The sequence below is a fragment of the Pipistrellus kuhlii genome, unplaced genomic scaffold (assembly GCF_014108245.1).
Source record: "Pipistrellus kuhlii isolate mPipKuh1 unplaced genomic scaffold, mPipKuh1.p scaffold_m20_p_14, whole genome shotgun sequence".
Taxonomy (NCBI): Eukaryota; Metazoa; Chordata; class Mammalia; order Chiroptera; family Vespertilionidae; genus Pipistrellus; species Pipistrellus kuhlii.
In genome coordinates, this window is record NW_023425449.1 from 2,497,813 (window position 1) to 2,518,282 (window position 20,470).

Consider the following 20,470-nt stretch of genomic DNA (forward strand, 5'->3'; position numbering starts at 1 on the left):
ATTTTCTCTCTAAGCCCAGGTTCTGTTTTGATTGGATTTTGTATAGAAGATGCTGCTGATACCGCGGCGTCTGAGATGGGCGCTTGCCGTAAGTTTTGACAGTTTCCTTGTAAATTTCTTGGGGCCTCCTTCAAATGCATCTCGCTGAGCTTTAAAACGAATAGCTTCCATCACCTCCCAGCTGTCCGGACCGGGGTAATTTCTGCCCTGGGCCACGTTAATGAAGTCGTTAGAGTGAGTAAGTGGGCTGCGGGCCACAGCTCCCAGGAGGCCTGGGCCAGGGAGACACTCCTTTCTAGCAGCGATCCCAGGATGGCAGGGGTCTTCCTTCTCCCCCACCCCCACCGGTGTTCACATCTGCGCGATTTTATCAAGAGGGGGAACGAAGATGCTTCAAGATTCACAGTGGCCGCGAGAGTTCCAGGAGATGCTCAGTGACAATGCATTCTCTCCCCGGACCCCCCTATTGAGCAAAGCATATGCCCGGAAAGTCCACCAGCCACGTCAGAGCAGTGTTATGGGGACAGTGGTACGACCTTCCTCTCTGCTCCCCTGCTGGGCTCCAGATGAGCCATTCCATGCACTGCACAAGGCAGAGGGAGGGAGGGCAATGATGACGTCAGTGGGAGACCCGCGGGAACCGAGTGTGTGCAGTGATTCTGTAAACAGGGAAGTGTGAAATCACTGCAGCGTCAGATTCAGGGGCTGAAGCGGGACACCAGATAGAGGCAACCTAGGTACCGGGGAAGCTGACGTGAGATCGTGATAACCACTGAAATGCACTGAGCACTTAGCATGTGCCAACCGTTGTGCCAAGTGACTTACATGATCTCATTTACCCTCACAGCAATCTTGTCGCATATCTGCCATTGGCATCTCATCCCGAAGAAAAAAGCCTCATAGAAAAAAAGAATCTGCTGGATTTGGTGAGAAGGATAGGATTCTAACAGGCAGACATGGGAGTGAGGCTGGATGGCATTCCAGAGAGAGGAATCTTCTTAGAAAAAAGGCATCGGGTAGGAAAATGGCAAGTGTTGTCAGGGGATCGAGAAACAGGGGAGGTGAGGCAAGCAAGTGGGAGATGAGGCGGGGAAGGCGGGGTGCACCAAAGCGAGAGCTAATTTGAGGAGGTTAGCCTTTTACCTGAAGGCAATGGGGAGTCCTCCAAGGTTTTGATCAGTGCTGTGCCAGGGGAAGATTGCCATGGCAACAGCTCTGGGGTAAGACTGGCGGGTGGAGAGGCCAGCACAGTAACTAGAGCCGTGGTTTAGGTAAGGATTCAAATTATAGCTATGGCTTTGGGGGAGGCTACGAGGGAACTGAACAAGGGCAGCGTGTAGGGGAGAATGAAAGGATCCCAGTGTTTTGTGAGATGGAACAGCGAAGCTGCAGTGCATGGGCCCACTGTCCAAAGCACAGGCCGTGATCACTCAAGCCTCAGCCTGATGCTATCTGCCTGTGGTGACACACTTCTGAATGGTTTCTGTTTATTTTTTTTTTTTTCCAATTGGTTTTGGTTATACTTTGAACTATAGTTCACTCACTCACTTTGTTAAGCCATGTGCTCAGAGTCTGTGTTAAACAAGTCCAATCAGCAAAGAGGTCATGTCTGCTATAGAGAATCCATTTGTATTTATTAGCAAGGTATAGGGTCAGCTGCTGTAACAAAGAGGCCCTGCTATAGGCCGGATATTTGTGTCCCCCTATTCCTGCTCAAATTCATATGTTGAAACCTAGTCCCCAGTATGCAGGGATTAGGAGGTGGGGTCTAGGAAAGTAAATTAGTTTATGAGGATGGACCCCTCATGAACGGTATTAGTGCCCTTATCCAAGAGACCCCAGAGAGCTCCCTCAGCCCTTCCTATGTGAGGACACAGTGAGAAAAGGACTACCTATGAACCAGGAAGAGGGCTTTCACCAGAGACTAACTTGGCCAGAGCCTTGATTTTGGGCCCTCCAGCCTCCACAACTGTGAGAAATACATTCCTGCTGTTTCTAAGTCACCCCATCTGTTCTTTTCTTACAGCAGTCTGAATGGACGGGCCCTCAATTACATTAGTTTGAACAAGCCACACATTAATTTCTCTTTCTTGTGTAAGTTCAGAGGTGGTGGGAGGGCCTGAGGGTGAAGGGAGATTTGCCTGCTTCTAAGCTGTTCTGCCATCACATAACCCACAGTGGCTGCTCTAGCTCCCGCTGTTGAGTCTGCATTCAAACAGACAGGAAGACGGGGGAGAAAGGGAGGGCTCCCTTTCCTTTTAAGATCATGACCCTGAAGGTTAACACATCGCTTCCATTCATATCCCATTAGGTACAGCTTGTTCACATGACCACATACCTTTAAGGGAGTCTGCAGATGTACTCTTTAGTTGGGTGTCTATGCGCCCAGATTGGAAAGAAAATGTAGGAAGAAGGGGAAGTTGGCCAACAATCAGTCTCTACTACTCTGCTATAGCCCCTGTGCCTAACAAACTTCAGGGACTTGAGAAGGAACTCAATACATTTGTATTATGACTTAATGAAAATACCATGCTAGGCATTGGGGACTCCAAAGTGAAATAGTATAGCACTTTCTGCTTTGAAGAAGCTTTTTTTTTTTTTTTTTTTTTTTTTTTTTTTGTCTAGAGCTGGGGGTTAGACAAGTAAAGAAACAGATACAGTGGCTCCAGCTGGTTTGGCTCAGTGGATAGAGTGTCAGCCGGAGGACTGAAAGGTCCCAGGTTCAATTCCAGTCAAGGGCACATGCCTGGTTTGTGGGCTCAATCCTTAATAGGGGCATGCAGGAGGCAGCTGATCAATGTTTCTTTCTCATTTTTGATGTTTCTATCTCTTTCTCCCCATCTCCCTTCCTCTCTGAAATTAATAAAAACATATTTGAAGAAAACAACAACAATAAATACAATAGATGCCATGAATTGCTATGTTGGGTAGAAGAATGGCGGCCTGTGGAGGGCATAGTCTCAACAGTCACCAAGGAGAAAGTCAACAAACCCAACTGGGACAAGAGAGGTCAGACAAGACTTCCTAGGGAAGGTAATGCTTATCTGAGTCCGGAAAGATGAGTAGATGTTTGCCTGTTGCACCAGGTGAGGAAAGCTGTTCAAGGACGAACGAAGAGCAAAGACAGGAAGGCTTAGAAGCAGCCTGATACGTTCAGAGTAGGGCAGGCGTGGGCAGGTGGAGTCAGAGGGAAACGGCAGGAGAGGCTGGAGGAAGTGGGTGGGGGCCAGATCCAGGGGCCCTAGTCTGTTTCCCTCTGGAAATGGCCCGTTGAACAGTTTTGAGCACAGATGTTTCAGGTGGCAGGGCTGTGTGGACGTAATTACATTTGCATTTTTGGAAGATTGCTTTGGGCATACTCTGAGGAGGATGAGCTAGCCTTGGGGACACGATGAGCAGGGGAAGCAACATTTGTGCAGAAGCTTAGCTTTTCTTAGTAAATCCTCATGTGTGAGGCAAATATCACTTTCAACAGTCTAATATCCCTCATAAAGCCAGACATATTTTATTTGAAATCAATTAAAGTTGCAGTTGACTATTTTGAGACAGAGATGAATTGATTAATTTGTCATCAGTTTTTCTTCTAGAGGCCATATTTTCCTTCCTCTGAGTCTATAAACGTATTCAGAGAAAAGGGGGGTACCTTTGGGAAGGTCTCCTTCAGGTGCCTTCTGCACCTTACCTGATTGATGAGTGGGCTGGAAGGGATGAACCCCAAGGCTGCTTCCTCTTCACTGTAGGAAGAGTCTGTGTCATCCAAACCATGGAAACTATGAGAAGTAAGGAATCTAAGTGATTAGCAAATGTCTCATTTAAGAGTGAAGAAACTGATCTCAGCGGGGTGCAATGATGTGCTCAAGGTCACCCAGCCAAGTAGCAGAACAAAACCAGGGCTTGGGTTCTTCCTAGTTCAAATCTTTTCCCACTAATAGGGTCAAATGTCACAGCATAACCAAGGACCCCTCTTGCTCCTCTAGTCTTCACTGACTTTTTCTTTCTCTCACCCGGAGCAGATATCCTGAAAGATGCCCCCCAATAAGGTTTCTTCCAGTTTTAAATTTCCATGATGTATAGGGTTTACCATGAGAGTACTTTGTGGATATTTCTCTACTAACGTTTTTCACTCAACATCCCTTCTCCCATGTCTCAAGACTCCCAATAACTGCAATATAAAATCATACCAAAAGCTTTGGAAAAGCCAAGCTATTTCTGGAAAAATCTATTGCAATCATTTTTATTCTTGCTTTATCTTATTCCACCATCTTCCTAGATAGTGAGAGATTTTCCATGGTTTAGGTTGCCTCTTACCTCGTCCCTTGCCAAGCCTGGAAGATCCTAGAAACTCTTAGGTGTTCCAAAAATATCTAGTGAATGAGATCCCCTTGCATCCGCAACCATGGAGCCAAGTTTCACATCCGTGGAAGTAATGCAAAACTGAGCTCTTAATTTGGAAAGGAAAGGATCAGCTAATTAATATGCAGTGTCAGCAGCCTTATCCAGTTTATGGTTCTGAACAGAACTGCATGTGCCTCCGTCAGTCGATTTCCTGTTTGTTATCACATTAGACCTCTTCTCAGGCAGATGGAAAATCTGAAGGACATCTCCAGCCATTAAGCCTGGCATCAGTCTTTGAGAGCTGTGTGGAAATACACAACACTTGCCATGAACATTTTGCAAAATTAGGATATGTGCAATTTCTTGACTAAGTAGGAGTTCTTTTAGCTGATAATTGAGCTCCTTAAGTCTACAGTCCTTGGTCCCTGCTGATGTTAGCCCTGTTGTGGCCATCTGCCCCCTCTTTCCAGAAGTGGAAGAAAATATGGTTGGCTAGCCAAACGTCAACTCATTCAGATACTTGGTTTTGTGACATCATCTCCCAATAGTAGGGGGAACGTGGCTGTCACCTGGGGTGTTAAATGGATGCCCCTGCCCCTGAAAGTGGGCTGAGGAACATGCTTCTTAAATAGGGCTGGGTTTGCAGGACTATGCAGGGGAAGCGGGGAGTACAGAATAACAGAATACTCACGGCAGATCATCCTTAGGGATCCTTTTACTTGACGACTTTTGAGAAATATTTCAAGTTAAAAGACGATTGCTGTAGTATGGCACATGCAAATGATAAATGCTATCTACTATGTAATGGATTATTTTCTTTCCTTAATATATTTTATTGATTTTTCTTACAGAGAGGAAAGGAAAGAGATAGAGAGCTAGAAACGTCGATGAGAGAGAAACATCAACCAGCTGCCTCTTGCACACCCCCTACCGGGGATGTGCCCACAACCAATGTACATGCCCTTTGACCGGAATCGAACCTGGGACCTTTCAGTTCGCAGACCGACGCTTTACCACTGAGCCAAACCGGTTTCGGCTAATGGATTATTTTCATGTGTTGTTTTATTCTTATTTTTGCCACAAATAATAAATAATAAACACTTCATGGGAAATAACCAAAGAGGAAGAAGAAGGGTTTGGAGTGTAACAACCCCTGGGGCATTGCCCAAAGAGAAAGCTTGAGACCTGAGGGGAAGTACATCATGGAACAGGGAAGCTGTGTGGAACAGGTTCAGTCCCAGTGGGGTCTTTTATTCTGCCTAGCGATTGGGAACAGCATTGATGCCCCAGAATTGGGGACCAAGAGTCTCCCCCTCCTTCCCTTAGTTCTTTTTGTTCTTCCCCTTGGCTCTTTATATCACCATCATCACAATCATGCCTGCCACCTATTTATAAATTGCTCCCTCTTGTGTTATGTGCTGTAAACTACACTTTATATAAGATCCTTGACTTTATGTCACCTGTTGGGTCCTTAGTGACAGAGGGGTTTGCAACCAAATGTAGACTCCCAAAACAATTCTACAATGCAACAGTGAGTCCTTTGGGTCTTTCTATAATAGTTAGCTTGAACTTCACCACAACATATGAGGTGGATGTATTAAGGTGTCCGTTTTCCTGAAGAGGAAGTCCAGTGTGAGAAAACTGACAGAGTTTCCCAAGGCCTCCTGGCCAGAACATTGGTCAAGGTTGGGATTGAAGCCTAGGTCCTGAAACCCGAACCCATGGTTCCATTCTGGGCAGGGCACAGGCCCGGGTTGCAGGCTCAGTAGTCAGTGTGAGGTGTGCAGGAGGCAGCCAATCAATGATTCTTTCTCATCATTGATGTTTCTATCTCTCTCTCCCTCTCTGAAATCAATATATATATATTGATATATACAGTATATATATATATAAATAAAACATTTGGCCAAAACCGGTTTGGCTCAGTGGATAGAATGTCGGTCCAGGTTTGATTCCGGTCAAGGGCATTTACGTTGGTTGTGGGCACATCCCCAGTAGGGGGTGCGCAGGAGGCAGCTGGTCGATGTTTCTCTCTCATCGATGTTTCTAGCTCTCTGTCCCTCTCCCTTCCTCTCTGTAAAAAATCAATAAAAAATATATATATTTTTAAATAAAAAGAGGACATTTGAATTCACAAGGAGACCCGACGAGGAGGCAGCTCACCTGCAAGCCAAGGAGAGGGGCTTCGGAACAAACCAGCCCTGCTGACAACTTGATCTTGAACTGCTGGCTTCTGGGACTGTGAGAAAATCAATTTCTGTGGTTCAAGCCACCCAGTCTGTAGTGGATTTTTGTTTCTTTTGGCAGCACTAGCAAACAAGCAGGCTGAAGTCAGCACTTTATAAGCGATGGAACAGCAAACAGCAGAAAGGATCATCAGAGTCAGGATGGCCCTCTTTCAGTTAGTGATGTGTGTATTATGAGACCTGGGTTGCGATTTAAAATGGGGATCACTGTCACCACAGGTGGCCCAACACTGGACTTGCCACCCCAAAGCTCTCTCCTAATTTGGATATCACATTAATAACATGTATTATAATGAATATGTTAGTAGGCATGGCCTAGCAGTTGCACATATTAAATGCCTCAGGTTTACAAATGTTAACTCTCTCCCCCCCTGAAACAGCCTCTCAAGGTCATTGTTATTCCCATCTTCCAGCTGAGGTGCGCATGGCTATGTGACCTGTCCAGGGTCAAACACGGAGCATTTTTCGGGGACAGGATTCCTGCCCAGAGCAGACTGTCTCAGAAGCCTGACTCCCTCCTCTGCATCCTTGTGCAGCTACCCATAATCCTCTGTCCGGTTACTTAGCACCCAGGCATCCGCTTCCCCTCTGCAAAGAATCATTGATGGAAATGAGGGAGACCTTGGACTTGAGAGACTGTGGATACAATGGGTGCTTTATGATCTCAGTAAGAGCGCTTTGCCAGGGGCCAAGGAGCTTTCCGTCTCCCCTCCAGGGTAAAGGGAGCATCAGAGCATCGGGCTGCCTGAGGGGATGGGTAATGAGGAACAAAGGTCCAGTCCATCAGGAGGTGAGGAGGCCTGGTGAATGGTGTCTGCACTCCGCACTCAGCCCTCTCTGGCTCAGGCAGGCTCCTGGCCAGGCGCCCTTGAAGGGCCACGGGCTCATTAGCAGGGGAAGGAGTGGGTCATTGGAATATGTAAAGGGCTCGGCAAACAGGGGGTTTTAACGATAGAGCCCTAAAGAGAAGGAGCTTAATTTGAAGGGGAGACAGGAACAGACTGCCCAGCCAGCCAATTACTGCAGCCACAGGAGGAACGCTCAGCTTAGCAGGGGACCACAGTCAGGCTGGAGGGGGGCTGGGACATTGGGTGCCTCTGTTTATGCCTCCAAAATGTCACATGACCCATGACCCAGCCCGCCTCCTTCCAGATTCCAATTCTTGGGGACTCTCCTTCCTGAAGACCTTTTGTAGCCAGCACCCCCTCTTCTCCAGGATCTGCCACCACGTTCCTCTGGACCTCCAACATTTCTCAGCTGGGCTCCCAGAACAGTCTTGTAACTGCTCTCATTGATGAGTCTCTCCCACTCCCAGCCTCACCGCCATAGTCCTCAGAAAGCCCTTCCGAAACTACCTGGGACACATCACTCTGTGCTTGGAGCATCCGAGGTCAGTCTGTTTGTAAGCCTGGTACACAGGCAGGCCTGCCCACGTGACCCCTGCTCCATTCACGCTGGCCTCCACCTTCTGAACCTCTGGTCCTGGAAACTCCAGGCTCTGCCCTTAAAAATAATAAAAATAATAATAATATATATATATATATATATATATATATATATATATATATATATATATATATAAATTGATTTTTTTACAGAGAGGAAGGGAGAGGGATAGAGAGCTAGAAACGTCAATGAGAGAGAAACATTGACCAGCTGCCTCCTGCACACTCTGACGAGTCTTTGCATGTGTGGAACTTTCCCTCAGGAACATGCAAAATAATATGGCGCAGCGATTAAAAAAGCAGAGGCTGCCCAGTGAGAGCATCTGAGTTGGACTCCTGAGATCATCATTTCTTACCATGTAACCTTGAGCAGGGTCCTTAACCTTCCTAAGGGCCATTTCAGCATGGTTGACACACAGGGCAATAACCATCATGCCTATCGCAGAGCTTTGTTGTTAGGATTAAATCTATAAATATGAAGCATTTAGCCCAGTGCCAGGCATAGAGTAAGCACTCAATAAATTTAAGTGATGATGGTGAGCGAGCATCTGTGATGAATGAGCCGGGCCACTGGCATGTGGTGACAATAGAGACTAGCAAATTGGTTTGCATTGTTGATCTCATCTGTTCAAGTAAACATGGAATCAATTACTCAATTTTCCTTTCCCTTTCCCCTCCCATTTCTGAGAGAGAGAGAGCATGCAAATGCATAAACCAGGCTATCAGGACTGCTCCCTGAAAAGCTGAATGAATGAATTCTTTAAACGGATGAATTGAATATTTTACCTAATATAATCCCTTAAAGAAAAAGATGAAAATGGAATTAAGAAGCATGCAAATAGATGAAAATCTATTGCGAATGTAAGACTTGCAAATGCAGGGAAGGGAAGAGGAAACACTCTTTCCAGCTGAGAGCCGTCTGAGCAAAGTCCTTCATTTCTTGCCGTCTGGAGTGGAAGTGAGCGCCATGGGCTTGGAGCTCATTCATCCCCATCATGTTCGACTGGAGCTCCTTCCACAGTCATGTCTAGACGCCTGCAAGTCATGTGGTCAATTACTCAGGCTGCAAAGCTCTGCCTCAGCAGGGGTCTCCGAATGGTGCTCAGACCAAGTCTGAGGCAGGGCGGGTAGGAAGCACGAACTCATTTTATAGACAGGTAACTGAGGCTGGATAGAACGCTAGCCAATTGCTCAAGGTCACAGAGCCAGGACTAGAATTTGAGTGGGGGTCTAACTTCCCCACCTCATCCTCTGGGGGACATGGGCAAGGGCTTCCTTTGGCGCCCCTCTTCTGTCTCATGCCCAGGAAGCTGCCTTGCCTGAGGGGAGCAAGAGGTCACGTGCCCTAATGGGGAGTGAGATGAGGTCTGGGAAAAGGCCACAAAGCAGAGGCATGGAGGGAGAGAAGAGGGCAGCAAAGCTGAGGATTTTTAGAGTAAAAAATACGTATAGGGGAAGGGTCCTTTCTAAACATATTTCCTTTTGGCCTAGATTATTGCAAGACCCAAATGGAAGCCTGCCCCTCTCCTCCGAAGAACCAAGGGCATCTCCTTGGCGGCCAAGACCTGTCTCCCTGCTCCTCCCAGAGGTGGGTGTCTAACCAGGGGCACATCCCCTGTTTGGTGAGAAGCGTATTTCTCTGGAATTCTGTGATGGTGAAGAAGGATGTTAAGTCCACAGGCAGTGATGTTGGTGGAAGCGCCACGGGCAGGGGAGGCAGTCTGGGATCTAGATGATTCCTCCATTCCTGTGAGGACAGCTCCCTGCCCCTCACCCAGGATCGAAGGTCCAATGTAATCAGCCTGCCACCAGGTGACTGGCTGGGCCCCCGGGGCAGATGTGACATTGGGGCTCACCTCTGAGCTCCCTGTTTGCGGTGAGGTGTGCTGCAGGAGCTGTGCCATGCCCGCTCCGGGCCTTTGTAAATAACCGGCCACTGAACCCTGTCTGGGTACCATGCCCAGCTGGTACCGGAGGCTCTCAGGGACTTTAGACCTCATGAAAGGCTCCTTCCCATGGGATGCAGGGCATCTGATTTCCTTTAGCTGGGACCTTCCTCTAGAGTTCTGTGATATCAGAGTCCACCGGGCAGCGCTCAGAGTGTGCCGGGCTTTTCACGACATCTCCAAACCCCCCTCTGAACAACTCTCTCTCCTGGTTTATAAAACCACTGAAGCAAATCAGCTTGCAAATGACCCTGGCAGTTCACTGGATTTCACTGAGTCAGGGCTATGAATTTGGTAATTGACTTTTCCTCACTCACACTTTATGGGAGGCATGAAAACAGCCCCTGCAACTTGATCTTAAAATGTTCACATTTGACAGTTGGTGGCTCGTGTCAGAATAGAAGCCTCTTCATGTGCCCAAGAGGCCACACGGGCATTCTGGAAACCTGAACTTTTGATTAATTGCACAGTAATGAATTCGCCGGCCTTCTTTCTACGTGATCCTTGACACCAGTCTCTGATGCCCACCTAGTGAGACTTTTTAAGGTCTGTCGGAATGTTTTTGTCACTAAGTTCCTGAGGTTGCAAGAATTACTAACTCCCTCAGAATAAACACTCACCACAACAAAGATCTCATACACAGACATAAAGTGAATGTTCTGGGGGTTTTGCGTCCTGCATTCATTTATTCTTCTTTATTCATGCTGTGACGGGTCCTGAAAGCCTACTATGTACCAGGCATCCTTCTAGGCTACAGGGAGAGGCTGCCGAGTCCCTGCTCTGGCTTAGTGGGAAGTAGGAACAAGTGGACAGAGTGATGAATCTACCCAATAAGTAAACTGGGAGTGGGTGGAGGGGGAAGGGTGACTTCAGAAAAGGAGCTCGCTCACATATGAAGGGCAGACTTGCTTCCTAGGGAAATGGAATTGGGCTGGGACAGGAAGCACATGTATGTGTTGCTGTGTTGGGGGTGGAGGGCTAACTTTGGGGTGCCCAGCTTCCATTGGGAGCTTTTCAAACCCATTAGATTTGGGCTTTTGCTCCCTTCTGGGGTTTGCACTGAGTGACTATACTCCAGCGTATAGCTGAACGATAATATATATATAAAAGGCTAATATGCTAAGTGTCTGACCTTCCAACTTATCACTATGACACACACTGACCACCAGGAGCTGCTGTGATGCGCACTGGCCATTTACAGAGAAAGGGAACCATGGACCTGGCACCCACAAAGCAACACTCGTCTTCCCCCAAGTGGGACACAGGCCCCGCCACCACCCCAGAGTGGCAGCCCACCAAATTGCAGCCAATGCTGCTGAGACCCCACACTGCAAAATGCAGCCCACAGCCCAGCCTGAAAATGGTGGCTGTGGGTGCTGGGTAATGACATTACGTAGCAACACTGGGCTTCCTCTCCCTAGTGACAGCTAGCCTCCTTGCAGTTTCTTCAGCCCAGGAACAGGACTTGCTTTATAGCACATGTGTCAAACACAAGGCCCGCGGGCCAAATCTGTCCTGCCAGGCCTTGCAATGTGGCCCGCACCGCGCTGTCATCACTGCACTCCGCTGAGTTTCCATCACAATGACAGTTTATGACTGTTCAGTAAACCATTCGGCCCGCGATTTAGGCTGGATTTTAGATTTTGGCCCCTTCTCTGATTGAGTTCGACACCCCTACTTTATAGCCAGGTGCAAACATTTCACACTATCTGTGAAGCGTTTTCCCATGTCTCATCTCATTTGATCTTCACAGAAGTCCTGGAGTAGGTAGATAGGAGACTCGGTAGCTTAGCAAGTCATTAGCAAGACAGTGGAGATTTAGAAAGTTTAGAAACGTGACTCGACCGAAAAGTAGTAAGAAATGGTGGACCTTGAAAATGACTCCAGGTTTTCTCACTGTGCAGAATATAGTCAAACACTGCTGCAGTTAAATATCTTACCCTTTGTTCTCCCTGCATCATCTACAATAATAATCTGCTTGGTGTTGATAATTACTGCTGTGTTGCTGACAATTTCCTGAAAGCGAAGTTGGGGTGCTTCACTAGACTGGAAAAAGTTTAGCTAAATCAGAAAGCAGGTCTAATTAAGCAAGTTTAATATCTGTATCTATATCTATATGTGTATCTATCTATCTATCTATCTATCTATCTATATATATGGTTAAGTTGACTCGTGCATACATGATACATATAAAGCTCTCACTGGTGCCAGACACACCTGTGTCTTTCAATCTCTCATTGTCGATCATGACTTTGGTTGCCACTTCTATTATAAAGAAAGGGTGATATTAGAATATTTCTTCTAATTATTTTCCTTTCAATGTGCATCAATTGGTGCACCAGGCCACTAGTCTATCCATAACATTTACAGGGTCCTTCTGCATGTGGAGCATTGCGCTGTTTATTGCCTGTAATCCTCACAAATCCACACAGCAGCCCGCTGACGAATGGCTAACCTTTCTTCATCAGGTTGTTATGATTCTCCTTATTTTATTAAGTTCTCAGACACTTTCTGGGCAAGCTCTCCTGTTGCATCAAGCAATTTATTTGGGGGCCAATATGACCCCGTCTTAATTATTTTAGTCTTGTAGTATAGTTTAACTTCTTTTTATAAAATTTTATTTTTTATTGACTGCAGAGAGGAAGGGAGAGGGAGAGAGAGATAAAAGTATCAGTGATGAGAGAGAGAGTCATTGATTGGTGCCTTCTGCATGCCCCTGCAGCCCTGACACGTGCCTGACCAGGAATCCAACCATGGCCTCCTGGTTCATAGTTTGAGGCTCAACCACTGAGCCACACCAGCTGGGCTAGCTCCCTTCTTGGAACTCCCCCTTCCTTGGCTCTGAACTAGCTGAGTTTCTCCCCTCTGACACTTCTCCCCACACCAACTTACACTTTCCCCTTCCCTCCCCATCCCCTCATCTCTCCTCCCTCTCCTTTTTCTCCTCTCTCGCCTCTCCTTCCCTTCTCTTTTACCCTCCGTGGCTAACTGCTCCAGGCAAACCCAGGCCCTCTGACCACTCCTTTCTGATGTGCCACAATAGGTTCTTGCCTTGGCCCTGCTCATGGCCCTCTCCTCCGCCCAACCTTCAGACCGAGGGGAGAGGGTGGGAAGTAAAGGCATCTCTGCGCTGCAGGAATGGAAGGTTTCCCTAACCACCTCAGTGCCATGGTGGGAGGGAGGGAGAATTAGGCCCCATCTACAGGACCCTCAAGTCCCTTGCTTGTGGTTTACAAGATCCAGCCCCAATGCCCTGTGGCCCCACCTTCCTCTGCTCTTTGCTGTTCCCTAAGCTCAAGGGACGCCTCACTCACCCGGGCGCTTGTCCTCTCGCCTCCAGGACGGCTCTGCTGGACATTCACATCCCTGATCCAGCTGGTCATTTAGGCCGTCCCTTAAAATGTCACCTCTGCCACCAAAACTGGTTTGGCTCAGTGGATAGAGCATTGATTGGCCCGGGGACTGAGGGGTCCCAGGTTCGATTCCCTTCAGAGGCATGTGCCTTGGTTGTGGGCACATCCCCAGTGGGGGGGTGTGCAGGAGGCAGCTGGTTGACGTTTTTTTCTCATTATTTCTGGCTCTCTATCTTTCTCCTTTCCTCTCTGTGAAAAATCAATAAAATATATATTTAAAAAATGTCACCTCTGCCATGAGCCTTCTGAGGATGACAGGTCCATATAAAGAAGCTCCCACGTCCAGCATAACACCAGTTTGTCCCCTCACAGCATTTGCCCACAGCGGCAGTCATACGGCTTCTGTTTGTTTTTCTGTCCCTGCTTCCACCTTTCCCTGGGATACACGCGGTGTGGGCGCAGGAACCTCCCAGGACCTGGTCAGGGGGCATTGCCCACTGGGTAGAAGCTGGAGCCTGAAGGTTTAGTCATTGATTCTGTGAATGAGAAACTGGGGCTGCACAGGGAAGGAGGGCCAGGAGCACGGGTTAGGAGCTAAGGGAGAAGCCAGGATTCGGATTCCGTGCTCTGCCCAGGTCCCCAGCCCTTGGTTCGCCCAGGCTGGCAGAGACTGGGCTGGCCCAGGGCCCAGGGCCCAGGGAGGCAAGCGCCCAACCGTGAACCAAGAACTCAAGGGAACCGGGAGCCAGTCACCACCAGGGCGCGGGGGGCTTCGCGGTGCCCTGGGCCTGGGCCAACCCAGCAGCTTAGATTTTACTCGGGAAGCGCAGACCCCGGGTCGGGAGGTGACAGAAGACGTAGAGCTGCGGTGCCCGGAGGAGCAGAGGGAGGCCCGCTCCCGGCGTCCTCCCCTCGGCCGGGGAGAGCCCGGCGCCCCCGGGAGCGCGGAGAGGCCGGGCGCGGGGCCGCGGGGCGCAGGGGTGGGGGCCGCGGGAGGCGGGGCGCCGGCGGGGCGGGACCAGGCGGCCCCACCCCGCGGGGTGAGGCGTGCGGGAGGCGGCGGCTCGGCGGCCGGTGCGGCGGGGCTGGAGCGGCGGGAAGGAAGGGGGCGGTGGGAGCGGAGGCGGGAGGAGGCGGCGGCGGGCGGGCGGCTGGCACCGGCTGGTAAATACCCTGCGATGCAGCCTCAGGCTCGCCGGCCTGGGTGCCGCCGCCGCCGCCGCCCGGGAGCGCGGGTGCCAGGCTCCCGCCGCCGCCGCGCGCCCTAGCGCCCCGGGCAGCCCCGCGCCCGCCCGCGCCCTCCTCTCCCGCGGCCCCCCTCCCGCGCCCCCCGGGGTCCCGCCGCTGACCCGCGCGGGATGTGACCCCCCTGCGCCCCGCCCGGCCTCCCCCGACCTCCGGGGGGCCCGCCTGTGCCTGCTTTCGGGGCGGTGGGCGGGGAGGGCGCGCGGATCATGGCATTGGGGCTCCCGGGCTTGCAGCCGCCGCCGCCGCCGCCCGGTCCGCGCAGCCCGAGCGCCCCCTCTTCCCGGAGCAGCAGCGGAGGCGGCGCGGCCGATGGGGCTCAAGGCGCGCAGGGCGGCGGGGGCGGCGGGCGGCGGCGGCGGCGGGGGCGGCGGAGGCGGCGGGGCCGCTAGCCCGGCGGCCGGGGGGGACCCCGCGGCGGGAGGGGACCCCGCGGCCGGCGAGGAGGAGCGGCGAGCGGGGCCGGCGCCGGGCGAGGCGGAGCACGTCGCCGTGGCGCTGGGGGCCGGCGCGGACAGGGACGGGACGCTGCTGCTGGAGGGCGGCGGCCGCGGCGAGGGCCCCCGGAGGACCCCGCAGGGCCTCGGGCTCCTGGCCAGGACCCCCCTGAGCCGCCCGGCGAAGAGGAACCACGCCAAGTGCCGGCGCCTCCAAACTTTGATCTACGACGCCCTGGAGAGGCCGCGGGGCTGGGCGCTGCTCTACCACGCGCTCGTGTGAGTACCTGGCGTTTCGAGGCGCCTCTGGGCGCAGGTTGGGATTTGGGGCGCAGGCCTGAGAGGAGGACTGCCTCGGGGGTTGGCATGGCATTGGAGACCAGCCTGCCCCCCAGTGCGCGCGCCTCTGCCGGTCTGGGCTGTGTCCGTTAACCGCTCTGGGGTGTCGGACCCCGAGGCTTGAAAAAAGGTCCAAGCCTGGTCGGTCCCTCAGACCATTGGGAGGTTGGATCGGCGTGTTTGCACATCGAGGACACCTTCTCCGGAGGCTGGTGGTACCAGGCTGGAGAGAATGATGTGATGTTTTTCCAGGGAAGGTGGAGGGTGAGCAGGATGAAGCGGCTCCTCCCTTGTCCGCTGCTGTGTTGCTTGGGGCGGGTCCCTCCTCTGGGGATCGCTGCTGAGTTTGGAGGACGCGGCCCGGAGTTGGGGTGGGAGTTGCCCACATGGTGTGTGTGTGTGTGTGTGTGTGTGTGTGTGTGTGTGTGTGTTGCTTGCCTGGGCTCCCCTTCTCAGGGCTGCATCCTGGTCCAGAGCAGGTCCTGGCGTTGCTGTGACTGGGGACTCGGACTGGTCACAGAGCATGCCTCTGAGTCCTTTTTAGAGAGGCTAATGGGGGAGAGAGTGTGTCTCTCAGGCTCCATGCCTACACAGAGGCTGGGGCTTACCAATGCCAGAGCGGGGTGGGGGGAGCGCCCTGAGGCTTATTTTGGCTGAAACATCTCGGTGACTTGGTCCTGAGCTCCCCCCTGCCTCCAGGACTGCCCGTTCTCCTGCTTTGGCCGGGCAGGAACACGGTGGAGGTGTGTGTGGAGGGGCCTGGGCTGGAGGTGTGCCCCTGGGAAAAGTCTCCCCGCCATCAGGAGGTAAATGCCTGTGCACCCCACACTCTGGATGGAACATCTTCCCGTGTTTGGGGAGAGGGAGAGGGTGGGAGAGGGGGCTCCTCCCCCAGGAGGGGAGATCAGGGCTGCAGGCTGACACTTCTGGGCTGGCAGGGCTCATCATCCCTCCCCTCCCCTTGCCTCCTGTCTGTGGCTTAGTCATCCTGATGGCTGTTTCTTACGAGGCAGTACCTTCCTGGGTGGAGCACTGGCCGTGACCTTGACCCCTGATAAGCGTTTAGCTTTGGCTATTCCTCTCTGCCCTCCTCCATGATTGATGGGGCCCCAAGGGAGTTCAGAAAGCCTCAGAGTTACACTACCTGCCAGTCTTCCTGGGTTGGGATGCTTTCCCAGATTTGGCCGCCAGGTGGGGTTGTTGGCACAGAACCTCTGAGCTGGCAACAGGTTTCTTCAGAGAGGTTACTGGAGCCCGGAGAGGTGGCCTCTCCGGGAGCTGAGGTACCAGCAGGAAGGAGGGGGCATCCAGCCAGGAGCGGGGTGTAGGGTGGCCTCGCCTTTGGTGTCCTCATGTATTTGCAGGTTTAAGAGGTGGAGAGAAGGGTTAGCAGCTAATTGCTTTTTCCATTTGCTTTCTTCAGGTGGTAAAAAGGGATTAAAAATGCATTCATCTCGCTGTCTCTCACACTGGATTTAGTGAAATTGAACCGCAGTTAATACTGGAATATGTGATAATAAAAAGGCACGAGTTATTTGAGTGCACATAAACGTACAGACTCAGATGACTCAAATGTTCTTTTGCACGTAAATTGGGTTCAGTACTTACTGGATGACTTACAAACGGGGGGCGGGGGGGCGTCCCCTGGAGCTTGTGGGCTTAGTCTTTTTCTTCCACCTTTTCCAGCCTCACCCCAGGCCTGCCTTGCTCAGACAGGGAAAGGGATAGCTGAGGCCTGTGGTTGTGAGCCTAGATAAGCCTTCTCTAGAATTATCCATCACCCAGAAGCAGGTATGAGAATGCCAACACCTGTAGCCTCAGTTTCCCGGAAGGTTCCAGAAAAACGTAAACCTATGGGAGAGGGAAGAGTTGGATACCTAGCGATGCGGCCAGGTACTTTGAAATGATCGCCGTGACCTGTGAGGTGGGGATTACCTACATTTTGTAAATGAGCTATGAAAGCTTCCAGGGAGAGAACCACCTGTCCAAGACCCCACAGCTGACGGTTCCTGAGCTCACGTCTGAGTGCAGTGGGTCAGGCCTGTTTCTGAGCCCGGACCCCTGTTCTGACCCGCTGCCAATGACAGAACGCTTAGCATTTTCACCGGGTGCCCCATTGGTCACACAGGGCGCCTACCGCCCTGTAATGCCTCTGCCTCGCCTTCCCAGATCCCAGTTGGCAAATGGCTAGCAATGGACTCTGGAATGAAACAGGGGCAGCTCAGAATTAGGGAATGTGGGCTGGGCTGGGGGAGGGGGTGTGTGGGTTCAGCTTAGTCCGGATGGTGCAGGAAAGCCGTGGGGGCTGGGCTGAGCAGACGTCGCAGGAGAAGTAGTGAGTGGGTGACTTGTACGTCCTCCTCCAGCTCAGGAGCAAGTCCAGTCAGTGGAACAGAACTGAACCTTTCGTTGATGATTCCGGATTTTGCAAGGCACTGAAACCATCCATGGATGCTTCGAACCGTCCATTATCCTGTTCTGAGCTGTGGCTAATGGTGTGAGGGGCCAGGGGATTGGGCTGACCCTGGACTCACAGTCTAGTGCACGGTTTGTTTAGTTTGTTTGTTTTTCAATGAACCAGACCCACGAGATGCGACTTTTCTCCCCTCTGTTCTGAAGGTAGAATAAGCAAATGTGGATGCCAACGACCCCCACCTCTTTGCCTTCAATGTCCCTCCCCCCGGCTCCTGGCTGCTCACTTAGCACCTCCTCTGGGAGAAGCTTTCCCAGGCCCTCCAGACTGAGCTGGAGTCGCCCCCTTTCGGCAGCATCCCCAGTCCTAGGCTTTTGCTTGGCGCATTGGATCCGCCTGCCTGCTCGTCTCCCCATGGAACTGAGCGCTGCTTGGGAGCAGGGTCTGTGTGTTCCTCAGTGCCCTCAGTCCCAGCAGGCTGCGCGCCTCCGGTGGTCACTCAGCAAGCCTTTCCTGGAGGGATGAGTGCAAGAACCCTCTCAGGCTTGCTAAGACTCCATTCTGCACAGCGTTCCTATCATAACAACTAAAACAACAACACTCGATAGCCAAGGTCGGCATGTAGGATTTTACTGATAAGAATGGTTCTCGGGGGCTTACAATGGACTCTGGGGAGGGAAAAAGGAGGGAGACTATGCCCCGAGCCCAGTAAGGCGGGTCTCTTCTCCGCTTTGTTAGTCTCACGGCTGGAAGGGGTTCTGTGCTGTGGACAAGGTGCTGGGCTGGGAGTGCCCATCTGGCCTCGGCCTTCAGTCTGTGCTTTGCAGGAGCCGGGTTGGGGATGATCTATTTTCGGGGAGGATAATTCTGCCCTAACACAGGGTGGTTTTTAAACTAAAGACAATGGTGTGTATGAATGGAACTGGCCCGGCATCAGCCAGTCAGTGCTCAGTAAAGGTCTCCGTCTCCTTGTCATGCGCACTGGCCACTGTGCTGCCCGGCATTGCCTCGGGACTCCCCTTCCTGGCCTGTTCGGCATTGCTGCTGGATTGGCATTGCACAAGCACCCCTGCCCTGCCCCCCTCTCCGTGGCCTGCTGGGTGTGTCCAGTCACTCACCTCTCCACAGACCCAGGGGGAAGCAAGCGCAAAGACTACCCACTGGTTGTCTTTCCGTTTTGCCACAGCCATAGGTTTGACAAGGGGTTACTGTCCAAAATACACAGGGAATTCATACAGCTCAATAGTAAGAAAGCAAATAATATGATGAAACCAAAGGCCAAAGGACCCAAATAGACATTTTTCCAAGAAGATACACAAATGGTCAACAGGTACCTGAAAAAGTACTCCCACTCACTAATCATCAGGGCAGTGAAAGTTAAAATCACAGTGAGTCCCACCTCACACCTGTTAGAATGGCTGTCCAAGAGACAGAAGTTCAGTGCTGGCAAAGATGGAGAGAGAAGGGAGCCCAGGGCAGTGCTGGTGCGGTTGTAAATTGGTGCAGCCAGTATGGAAAGCAGAATTGGTTGAGCTGAATGCACTTCCTCTTTTTATAAAATTTAAAACATTCTTAAATTACAGTTTACATAAAGTATTGTATTAGTTTCAGGTATGCGACATAGTGGTTAGACATTTATGTGACTTGCCCTGTCAGAAGGGCTATCATCAATAAACCAACAAATGACAACTGTTGGCGAGGATGCGGAGAAAAGGGAACCTGTTGGTCCATGTGCTATTGAAGGGAATGCAAATTGGTGCAGCCCTGTGGAGAGCAGTATGAAGGCTCCTCAAAAAATGAAAATAGATCTCCCATACCACCCAGCTACTCTCTTCTGAGTAGTTACCTGAAGAAATCCAAAGCTCTAGGTTCATTGCAGTGTTGTTTACTGCTTGATAAACCATCATGTACAGAAGATGTGGAATATATGCACAATGAACACACTTGCTTAGATTCATGGATTCTGTATAGTCCCTGCCTCAGGTGCCTTGGGCTTTGTCCACAAACACACAGGAGAAAGGCGCATTCATTTCAAGGCCACACATGCCGAGTCAAAGTGCAAACCTTGTGCCAGGCCCCGAGCCACAACGCTTCCCCTGTGGAGAGAGACTTAAACAACGGAATTGACACAGTCCAGCAAATGCAAGACAGAATGCAATGAGGAGCCGAGGAGAGCAGTCAGGGGAGGGCACTGGGAAGCCTCCTGCGTTGCGTCAGAAGAAGGATTTGGAGATGGCAAGACCGAAGTCAGCACCAAGGCTCAGGCCGCCTCTGGGTTTGCAGGTGTCACAATGCCAATCAGACCCCATCCACACCGTGGCCACGGAAGAGCTAGAGGAGGTTGCTTGGAATGTGTTCCCGAGAAAACAGACGGGGTTGGAATTCAGGACACGATGGCCTTTGAGTGTGGTCACCAGTGCAGGAGAGTAAGGGCCCAGGCGTTGGGCCATGGGGGTGACATCCCAGGCTCTGGCGGCTCCCTCCCCTGGGTTGCTGTCCTTGCTGCAGCCATCAGGACTCAGATCTGTTTCCTCCCCTCCTTCCCGTCCTTCAAGAGACACAACGTCCTTTGCACCCTGGCAGAGTGTCAGAGTGGAGTTGGGGCATAATAATAATAATACCAACGTAACAATAATAACCAAGGTTTTTACATGGCTTCGTAGTTTATTATATCCCCCCTCCGGGCAGCATCACCAGGGGGCCTGCTCTGT

General features: G+C 51.4%; 1 protein-coding gene across 1 annotated transcript in view; it reads left to right on the top strand.

The window, feature by feature from the left end:
• The first annotated feature begins 14,596 nt into the window (after positions 1-14,596).
• The window catches only part of KCNQ3 (potassium voltage-gated channel subfamily Q member 3), a 141,725-nt gene continuing 135,851 nt past the window's right edge, over positions 14,597-20,470 (top strand). Inside the window, exon 1 of the mRNA XM_036437538.2 lies at positions 14,597-15,286. Coding sequence (XP_036293431.1) covers positions 14,883-15,286 — 404 coding nt within the window. The 5' untranslated portion in view covers positions 14,597-14,882. The remainder of the gene's footprint in view (positions 15,287-20,470) is intronic.